This window comes from Budorcas taxicolor, chromosome 1, assembly GCF_023091745.1.
Source record: "Budorcas taxicolor isolate Tak-1 chromosome 1, Takin1.1, whole genome shotgun sequence".
Classification (NCBI taxonomy): domain Eukaryota; kingdom Metazoa; phylum Chordata; class Mammalia; order Artiodactyla; family Bovidae; genus Budorcas; species Budorcas taxicolor.
The window spans coordinates 68,535,463-68,546,178 of record NC_068910.1 but is presented as its reverse complement, the minus strand read 5'-3'; the positions used below and the strand labels follow the sequence as shown (position 1 = coordinate 68,546,178).

Sequence of the window (10,716 nt, the reverse complement as noted above, 5' to 3'; positions counted from 1 at the left end):
GGACTTCATATCTTCAAGGCGTGCCACGTATATACCTCCCTGTCCCACTTTCGTGTACTGCAATCCGCAGATCACACCCGTTCGAGGAGAAAGGCTGGGGGGAGTTGTTTTTTTTTCCACGCATCCAGGTTTTACTGCGCGTTTTCACACAGCCCCAGGGCAGAGGGAGCCAGCAGCGCTTGAGTGACGGGCTCCCCACGCCGCCCCTTGCCTCCGCCCCCTGGTCCGTCAGGGCCCCCCCGAGGCCTCCCCGTTGCGGGGGAGCGCGCTGAGAGCGTGGTCGGCGATTGGTTGAGGGCCAGGGTGGGCGGGGCGCGGCGGTCCAGCCCTATAAAAGTGCGGCGGCACGCTCGCCTCGGTTTTGCGTCGGCGTGTGTTCTGCGGCGTTTCGCCCTCTGCTTGGTGGGGGTGTCCCTAGCGGTCCGGGCCGCAGAGCCTTTCCCCCGAGTCATGGCGACGAAGGCCGTCTGCGTGCTGAAGGGTGACGGCCCGGTGCAAGGCACCATCCACTTCGAGGCAAAGGCAAGGGCTGGCGGGGGCGAGGGGGGAGACCAGCGGCGAGGCCGTGCGCGCCAACCTGTGCCCTGGAGCGGCAGGGCGGCCCGGCCGGGCCTCGTGCCGCCTTCGCCACGCCTCCCTCCCCCGGCGCGCGGTTCTGCGGGTCCGCGGTCCACTCCCCCTCCCGGGCCGCCCCCCGCGCGCCCGCGGCCGCAAAGTGCTGAGTCACCGGGCGAGCCCGGCGGCGGTGCGAGGCGAGGCCTGGGCGGGGGTGCAGGAAGGGAACACCCGGTCGGCCCCTTTGTGTGTGGGGGGGCGGGGAGGGCGGAGAGAAAGCGAGGGAGGAGGAGAACCGGCTGCCGCGGCGCCCCTTCGACGTCCGCAGGCCCTGACGGAGACCTGCCTTTCTTTGAGGCGGCCGTGTGGCTATGTCCCCCCGCCCCCCCTTTCTCGGCGGGGTCAATGTCTGGGGCCTGGCATCCTGCGGACTCTTGAGTTGCGCAGTCCAGAGGCCTGACCCGTCCTTGAGATCTCGGGGGTGGCGGGGTGCGGCAGGGCCTCCAGGATTCTCGTGGCATCCGTTATCCCTTTGGGGCTTCCCTTGCAGCTCGAGTGCTCCAGCTCAGGGCTCTGCAAACCACACGCACAGTCCGTGCCGGGGTTGGTGTTTGTACAGCCCTCGAGCTGAGTGGTTTTATCTGTTCAGGTCTTTGTAGTTTTGTTTTGTTTTAATGTTTGTGTTTAAAGGAAAACACGAGTATGCAACAGTGACCCTTTACAGAAAAGTTTGCTGACACACCCTGCTCTAGGTCATGGTCAGGCTCTGAGGACAGAGAAGACGGCCCTGGTCAGAGCTCCAAAAAAACCAGAGCTCTAACAGACTCCCTTGTTTGGGGGGTTTTCTAGAGAGCGATAATAATCCTGGGTGCATGGCAGACTCAGATTCACGGCGTGGGTGCAAAGTCGTTTCAGTCGTGTCCAACTCTCTGCGACCCCATGGACTGTACTCCGTTAGGATCCTCTGTCCATGGGATTCTCCAGGCAAAAGGAACTGGAATGGGTTGACGTTTCCTCCTCCAGGGGATCTTCCCAGTCCAGGGATCAATCCAGCTCTCCTGAATTGCAGGCAGATTCTTTACCCGCTGAGCCATCAGGGAAGCCCCAGAGTCACTGGCTGAGCTTTTTAAAATAGACATTCCAGGGCTCAACTCAGGATCGATTACGTCAGAACCTGGGGCGGTGCAGTCTGAGATTTGCAGTTTTTAAAGCCTCCAAAGTGGTTCTTAACAGTGCATGGAGGATTGAGAATTCGAGGAGGCCTAGAGTATTTCCTTTGCACCCAATTGTCATTTCTGTGCTTGGAGCATTCCTGTAAACAAATTTTCAGTCAGGTGACTTTGAAATTTCTTTACCGGTAGGCCTGTTACTGAGAGGGTATCGGACAAACCTCTGCACAAATCATGTAAAATTAAGTGTATAGAAACACTCATACTGAAGCACAGATGTTGTGAGGAGTGTGAAACATCTTTTAACAGATGTTGTGAAAAGACTGTCCCAGATCTTAGGTTGCCAGTGGGTGGAAGATTGTATTGGCTTGTTAATATTGAGGGAATATTTAAGGTACCAGTGAGATTTACAGTGGTTTATGGAAACATGAAAGGATATGCAAAGTGTTATATGTGAGATTTATACAAGGAAAACAAATATTTGAGCTTAATTTTTTCCTTTTGGTGGTTTCCAAATTTTCCGAAAAGGCTTTTTGACATTAGACTAAGTTTTGCTCTTTTCGTTTGCCAGACTCTCTCTGTTTTGTCTCTCTTGCCTCCATTGCTCTGCTGCTGCTGAGTCGCTTCAGTCGGGTCCGACTCTGTGCGACCCCATAGATGGCAGTCCACCAGGCTCCCCCGTCCCTGGGATTCTCCAGGCAAGAACACTGGAGTGGGTTGCCATTTCCTTATCCAGTGCATGAAAGTGAAACGTGAATGTGAAGTCGCTCAGTCGTGTCCAACTCCTAGCGACCCCATGGACTGCTGCCTACCAGGCTCCTCTGTCCATCGGATTTTTGAAGACAGATACATTATGATTTCTCTAGGTAAAGAAAAACCCAAAATTTAATGGAAAATTCTGGAAAGAACCAAATGTGACTGTTATCCCCCAAACACGCCATGTTATCAAGAGCACAGAGAGGCAAACACACAGGCTCTTCCACGCTCCCACTCAACCGGTAATACACAGAACAGGAGAAGTTCAAGGGTAAGCGGCCTGGTACACCCTGCGGGACACGGGCTATTATCTCAAATGGTTCTCCACTAGAGAACCTCAGAAGCCTCTGAGGAGTTCTTTCCCTCCGGCCACTGAGAGCCAGCTCCTGGTGTTACTTAGATTCAGCAGCCAAACTGAAACCTGCCGCAGCCCGGGCCCCCTTAGTTTCTGCAGCTTCCCTGAGCAGCTTGTATGGCACCCTCTTCTGGGTTCTGAACCTCCGTTTTGGTGGTGCTCTCTGAACCTGGTAAAAGACCCTTGGGTATGCGGATGTATTAAACTGTCAATAAACCATCAACTGTATTTCTTGGCTTTTTGAGTGTTTAAAATTTTTGGATTAGTTTCCAGTTTTCAAAAATCGGAAATTTTCACCTCTTAAGTCCGAAGTCCTAGCTCGTCTTGAAAATCATCTATCTGGAGAAGGCCCCTACTGAGCCTTCGTTAGCCTAGGGTGACACTGCAGCCTGTTTCCCTTCCTCCTGCTTCCCTGACCTGTTTCACCCATTTGAGATAATAGCCCGTGTCCCGCAGGGTGTACCAGGCCGCTTACCCTTGAACTTCTCCTGTTCTGTGTATTACCGGTTGAGTGGGAGCGTGGAAGAGCCTGTGTGTTTGCCTCTCTGTGCTCTTGATAACATGGCGTGTTTGGGGGATAACAGTCACATTTGGTTCTTTCCAGAATTTTCCATTAAATTTTGGGTTTTTCTTTACCTAGAGAAATCATAATGTATCTGTCTTCAAAAAGAAATACAAGAGGCAGCAGTCGCCATGCTACTTTCCAGGAGCAGTGATACCTAGCCAGTGGAAAATCAGAGCTTCAAGGCCTGACACCTCTTGTAATTGTCGGCCCTGGCTTTTTAAAAAACCAGAAACACCATCTCATATTCCTGTATGGTGTGGTTGCTGTGTTATGTTTTATTTTAGTTGCTAAGATCTCTCTGTAGCTGTGGAAGGAACTTCTTTGATTTGTCCATGTAGCATGCAGTACCATTGCCCATCGCCTTTGCTGGAATTGCAGTGCGGTTTTCTTTTTCTTCTTCACCTGTTTGGGTGTTTTATTGTCCCTTCTTTTTGATCTCAGGAGTGGAAAGGTTATCTAGGTTCCAGTGCCTGAAAAGCCTCCAGAAAGCAGTACTTCTGGTTAGATTAGGATCAGCTTCCCAGTGGCAGTGAGGAGGATATTTTCTGGGTACCACCAAAAATATCCGTGTGGGAAACTGATAAACGTTCCTCTCCTGGGGAGTGGAGAAGAGGGACCATGGGATAGCACGTTGAGTATTTCCAGCGAATCTTTTTTTTTTCTTTTTAAGACAAATCTGTGTGTTTAATGATCCAGCAGAGTGTCTGCATGAAGAAAGGGATATGCTGAAAAGTGTATGACGTGCAGACAGTTGGGCTCACAAGTTTGATACGTGCACATACACTTAGCCACGCACAAGCACAACCTATTTGAAGTATTTACATAATAAGCAAGAACTTACTCGCATTACACATGAATGGTTAAGCAGCTACCTGGGGGTTCATTGCTAGAACGTGGTGGGCCTTTCTAGCCAAAAACCTTGGACACAGGTTTTTTGACTCCTGAGTTGATGTTCTTTTCACTTTTCCTGTGAGTGGTAAAGGTAATTCAGTCATTTTCTTTACTTGGAAGCATTCGCCCTCTCAAACTTCTCTCTCTTTTCTTTGGCTGAAGGGAGATAAAGTCGTCGTAACTGGATCCATTACAGGGTTGACTGAAGGTGATCACGGATTCCACGTCCATCAGTTTGGAGACAATACACAAGGTGGGTGTGGTCCTGGTGATGATCGATTCACAGTCACCTAGTGAGACAAGCCTAGTGGCGTGTGGGTGTGTGTGTAGGTGCTCGGTCGTGTCTGACTCTGCAACCCCTGCACTGTAGCCCTCCAGGCTCCTCTGTCCATGGGATTTTTCAGGCAAGAGTACCAGAGCGGTTGCCATTTCCTCCAGGGGATTTTCCCTACCCAGGGGTCGAACCCGTGTCTTCTGTGTCTCCTGCACTGCAGGTGGATTGTCTGCCTGCTGAGCCATCCAGGAAGCCACCTCCACACATTAAAAATTGGCAGCAATTTTTTAGAAAGTCGATAGCACTACTCACGTCAGCCTCAGAGATAAAAGTGACTGACTCAGTGGAATGGAAGGGGAATTGATGTTTTTATTTTATCTTATTATGGGTTGATTATGTAAGAGTCTCAGATGTTTTTAACAATAGAAAACAATACTGCTGCTTTCTGACCTTCGTGGCCTTTGGTCCTTGTGAGCTGGGGGTTGAGGGTGGGTGTGACAGGCAGGGCGCACATTTATCATGACCCTGGAAGAACAGCTCCACAGCTCCAACACAAGAGCCTTAGTTGGGACAGGGTGGCAGGGGAGGGGGCAGTGAGAGGCAGACTGGCGATAGCCTGTGAGCTGTTGGTCCTGTGGGTTGAGTTTGATTTTCTCATTTTGGGATCAGAAGCAAGTTAACAAAATTTACGGGTTAAGTTGCTGTATTTGAGTAAACTTAGTGTTTCGACCTTCTGTGATGAGAACTTAATTCATTTTGCTGGAACCTGTTTTTAATGACCCATAATTTGGTTCCTTTAAATAGTGATTTAAGGGTCAGATGTGATCCACTTCAACAATATAAAAAATGCTGGGACTAAGAGGTGGTCCAGTGGGTAGGTCTCCCCCTAGTTCCCAACGCAGGGGGCTGGGTTGGATGCCTGGTCAGGGAGAGGAGTCCCCACGTGCAGGCCGCCACCCAGCGGTCACATGCTGCTGCCTAAGGACCCTGCGTGCCTCAACTAGAGATCACGTGTGCAGCAGCTGAGACCTGGCGCAGCCAAAGGAAAAACATTCCCGCCTCTGTGGTGGGAGGCAACTGCTCTTTGGCTTCGACTTACTCTGCCACGTCCTGTAACCTGCGTGTCGTCTCCCTGAGTGGGGAGGGTGGGGGCTGTTCACAGCCTTTATCCATCCCCGACCCCACCTGACAGCGAGCGAGTGAAGGCCCGTGTAAGAGAGGCGCCTCCACAGTTGTGTTCTATGGGAATGCTCTTCTCCGGTGCTCAGGAGTGCCGTTTTAACAGAGTACAGCCTGAAGGCCCAGAGTCGCGCAGGGCAGCAGCCCTTGGATTAGGATGCTGCTTTATATTCCGCAAGCACCAAGACCCAGACAGCAGCTGTCTGGCAGTGTGTTGCTGGGGAGACACGTGTTTTGTCGTGGAGGTATCCTGTCATCTTAGGAAGTAGGATCATAATCATGGGATTTTAATAGGAGGACCATTGAAGTGCAAGTCGGGGCAGAAGCAGCTAAGCCGAGAATGGTGTTACCTTGACCAGCGTCGCAGTGGTTAGAATTTGTCCCTACTCCCTGCCCTTCGCTGCTGTTGTTCCTAGCCCAGAAGTCACTTTGGGGGTCAGTACTTTTCTCCAGTTGAGGCTTTTAGCAATGACCAGTTTCTTTTTTAGAATTTATTTCGGAATTTTGATTCATAATTTAGCTGCTTTTTTTTTTGGTAAATAGGCTGTACCAGCGCAGGTCCTCACTTTAATCCTCTGTCCAAAAAACACGGTGGGCCAAAGGATGAAGAGAGGTAAGTGACTTTAATTCTTTTTTGAAATATTAGCGCTGGCTTTGGGCAGGGGTGGTCAGTATGGTTTACTACTTGCAGATTGTATGCTAAGATAATTGCACTTCTGTTCTTGAATTTGTTGCTCCACGTAACCCCTTGCCCCTGAGTTCTGGAATGGCATTACTCCCTGGGCTAAGGAATTGACAAATGGGGACACTGCAAACGATATGGGTTTTGTAGCGTTTATTGAATAAAGAACTAATACAAGAGTCAAAGGGAACTAATACAGGAAGTGTCATGAATGACAGTACTGTCAACTACTAGCAAAATTAAAACATCATTGTGAAACACTGGAAACTTTGTAGATAAAAATTTGATGTTGAAAATTCAGTGAGACTCCCCTTGTATGTGTTCGTTTTCTGAAAGCCTTTCAGGAAAACAATAAATTTTAAGGACAAGGATTAATTTATGTTTATATCAAAGGGCAAGGGGCATAACTGTCTTAGCCATGCCAAGTATTAATAGGCATAACTCAGTAACTTAGAGTTTATCCTCTAAGTTTACTTTACCTCTGAAGTTAGGGGTGCACCCCAAGTCTTTCCAGCGCGTTGCTTTATAGACTTGAAGCCTTGCTTGAAGAGCTGTGTGTCTGAAACATCTTGTTACTTGTTTTTAAATTTGTATGTTTTCAAAGTTTTGTCAGTATGGAAAAGTAGATTCTATTTGATACAGACTGTATCGCTCTCTCAAGCTACCATTATATATCTGACGCATCCATTTTTAATTTAGCTTATGAACTAAAGTTAGATAGAAATCAGTCCTGATCCCTCTGCTTTTTCAATGTTAGGCATGTTGGAGACCTGGGAAATGTGAAGGCTGACGAAAATGGTGTTGCCACTGTGGATATCGTAGATGCCTTGATCTCACTCTCAGGAGAATATTCCATCATTGGCCGCACGATGGTGGTAAGTTTTCATATGATAAGGATATGCATGAAATTTCTTCTAACACATGATATGTATGTTTTCATGACTTAACGATTGTTAATCCTGGCTTCTAAGCTTCCATATAAATTGTACTTTTTGTTCAGATTAGGAAAAGCAGTTATTTTGTTGGACAGTTACAGTGAAGGTGATTTAATGATCAAGGTCAGTTAAGACCAGTTTTGCTAAGATGCAGTAATAAAACAGATTACCTTTGATCATGTTAATTAGATCTGTGTTATGGAAATAGAAGCTGTCTTTATTTGGTTTTCAAATGGCCAGGCTTTCTGTCACTACTGGGTTTCCCCCTCGCAGTTAACCAGAGCATTTGAAATCTGAAATCTGGGGTGGACCTCAGTACCAATATTCATTCATGTCTGCAGGTTGTTTTCACTTGTTCAACGTGTGGGAGGCCGTTGTCCCACACTGCATCTGGTTCCTATGGAATGCCTCCTGAAGGCTCCCTTTTGCCTGCCCCCAGAGGACAGTTAACTTTCAGTAGACACTTCCTATCAGTTCACCTTTTTATCTTTAGAATTTCCTTTTGTAGTTATGAAGCAGAAAAGTCACTTACCAGTGTTTGATGTGCTGTGCTTAGTTGCTCAGCCATGTCTGACTCTGTGGCACCATTGGACTTGTAGCCTGCCAGGCTATGTCCATGGGATTCTCTGGGCAAGAATACTGGAGTGGATTGCCATGCCCTCCTCCAGGGGATCCTCCCAACCCAGGGATTGCACCAAAGTGTCCTGCATTGCAGGCAGATTCTTTACCATCTTAATGTTTTATGAGCAAAATTTAAAAGGCTACTGCTTGAATATTCAAGATATTTTTAGGGCCTCCCTCATGGCTTAGTTGGTAAAGAATCTGCCTGCAATGCAGGAGACCTGGGTTTGATTCCAGAATCTGGAAGATCCTTTGGAGAAGGGCATGGCAACCCACTCCAGTATTCTCATTTGAATATTCAAGATATTTTTAGGATTCTCTCTTATTTATGGGTCTGTAGCTAATTAGGCACAGTTTTTATAAGTTTATATATATTTTTTGGTTCACCTTTCCCCCCAAACCAGTTTGTACTATGAAAGCATGTCTACCCTGATGTTACTAAAATTTCTCATGGTAGATTTATTTAGCATGTGGATGCTTTGTAACCTAATTCTATGGATTTCTTATGTTTTTTTGAGATAGTACTGCTAACCTCGTGTTTTATTACGTCTGCATCATCAAGAAAAAGCTCAGAATAGTAGCTTCTACTTTTTACTACTGGATTAAATATTTGTGTGTTTTCCTACTAGTAGGATTATTTTAACATGGTGTTTTCTAGTATTCAGTGGTTCTTAAGTCTTTTGGGTATTGTTGAGGAGATGGTAATTGCTTGATAGCCTGAGTTAATTTGTTCTCAAAATTTTTTAAAGGTCCATGAAAAACCAGATGACTTGGGCAGAGGTGGAAATGAAGAAAGTACAAAGACTGGAAACGCTGGAAGTCGTTTGGCCTGTGGTGTAATTGGAATTGCCCCGTAAACATTCCCTGGGCATGGTCTGAGTCCTAGTAACTCGTGTTATCTTGCTGGTTGTAGAAATTTAACTTGATAAGCATTTAACACTGTAAACTTAAAAAGTGTAATTTGTGTGACTTTTTAAAAATTGCTTTAAGTACCTGTAACGAGAACTGACTTATGATCACTTGAAAGATTTGTATTATTTTATAAAACTCATACACAATTAAAATGTCTGTTTCATTGATCTCTGTATTTTGCCAGACTTAATCACATGTATATCATTTGTCTGAATTTCGATTCTCTCAAGCCTGCAATAAACATTCTCTGTGGCACTGTATTTTGAGCCTGTTGAAGTATTTAAATTGAAATTCTAAAGTAACTTGATATTCATACATAGAGCGTGAATGGAAGAGATTTAGTAATACGTTGATGGGTATTAACTATCTTAGAACTTTTTTTGAAAGTGTTTTTAAATGAGATCATTAAAATGTTAAAATTTTAGCAACTGGTATATTTAGCTAAGACTAAGCTGAATTTTAATCTCAGACAAATAGGCCATTCTTCGTTAGCTTCAGGGAAGTTAAGGTGGTAACTTTATTTTAAAAAGTAGCTGTTAACAATTTGAGAGAGCCCTTTTGATAACTTAGTGAAATTGTAAATGGCAAGTTACAGCCTTAGCGAAGAGTAAGATTAATTTACCTACCTGTCAAAGTGGCACATACTCCATTTTTATAGACCCATGACCATGAAATTAAAAGATGCTTACTCCTTGGAAGAAAAGTTATGACCAACCTAGATAGCATATTCAAAAGCAGAGACATTACTTTGCCGACTAAGGTCCGTCTAGTCAAGGCTATGGTTTTTCCAGTAGTCGTGTATGAATGTGAGAGTTGGACTGTGAAGAAGGCTGAGTACCTAAGAATTGATGCTTTTGAACTGTGGTGTTGGAGAAGACTCTTGAGAGTCCCTTGGACTGCAGGGAGATCAGCCCTGGGATTTCTTTGGAAGGAATGATGCTGAAGCTGAAACTCCAGTACTTTGGCCACCTCATGCGAAGAGTTGACTCATTGGAAAAGACTCTGATGCTGGGAGGGATTGGGGGCAGGAGGAGAAGGGGATGACACAGGGTGAGATGGCTGGATGGCATCACCAACTCAATGGACATGAGTTTGAACTCCGGGAGATGGTGATGGACGGGGAGGCCTGGCCTGCTGCGATTCATGGGGTCGCAAAGAGTCGGACGCGACTGAACTGAACTGACCACTTAAGTTTTATTTTTAGTAACAGTAGAGTTTGGCACAACCTGCTTTCACATATGCCCTTTGAAGAAATACATTATACCCACTGTAAGATGGAAGCAAAGAAATGACTTGGTTGTGGGTTCTGCCTGTTTAAATACAAGAATTTCTACACCCAGTTAGTAATTCAAGTCTGTTTCTCTAAACACGTATGCCTACAGAAGAATGCTTTAAAACGAAGTGTTGATCTTAACGCAGGTTTGACTGTGGGTTATAGTTTATTAATTGAAAATTGTAGGATAGTTGACAGAGAAGCCAGAAATAAGCAACTGTTTGGTTGGACTTTGGCAAGTGAAGATCACTTGGAGAGGAAAAGCTAATTTAGAAAAATAAACGTAGTGTATTCAAAGTTTTAAGTTGGTGATAACAGTATGCTCACAAATTAACAGTTAAGATGACCATCAGGTAGGAACTTAAAAACCAACACTAACATTTCATAAGGTAGTCTGTTACATAAATGGACTTGCTCGTGTACTTTAAAGCCTCAAATGTAATTACTACCACTTACTACTTCTGGGGTTTTGTCATGAGCAAATAGGGTGACCTTAATACTTTCGATTAGAAATACTGGACTGTTTCCTTGAAACCCAAACACTAATCA

At 45.9% G+C, this 10,716-nt stretch overlaps 1 protein-coding gene across 1 annotated transcript; it reads left to right on the top strand.

Moving 5' to 3' along the window:
- Positions 1 to 360: 360 nt before the first annotated feature.
- On the top strand, positions 361 to 9,154 carry SOD1 (superoxide dismutase 1). Its single transcript, XM_052638132.1, has 5 exons — positions 361 to 522; positions 4,454 to 4,544; positions 6,288 to 6,357; positions 7,184 to 7,301; positions 8,732 to 9,154. Exons 1-5 carry the CDS (start codon positions 451 to 453, stop codon positions 8,837 to 8,839), a joined length of 459 nt encoding a protein of 152 aa, XP_052494092.1. The 5' UTR covers positions 361 to 450; the 3' UTR covers positions 8,840 to 9,154.
- The last annotated feature ends 1,562 nt before the right edge of the window (positions 9,155 to 10,716 follow it).

Bases quoted from the DNA above. Each gene is read 5' to 3' on its own strand.
- SOD1 (XM_052638132.1), top strand. From the start codon at position 451: ATGGCGACGAAGGCCGTCTGCGTGCTGAAGGGTGACGGCCCGGTGCAA. The intron at 4,545-6,287 runs GTGGGTGTGGTC...TTTGGTAAATAG, and splicing joins GTTTGGAGACAATACACAAG to GCTGTACCAGCGCAGGTCCT. The intron at 7,302-8,731 runs GTAAGTTTTCAT...AATTTTTTAAAG, and splicing joins TCATTGGCCGCACGATGGTG to GTCCATGAAAAACCAGATGA.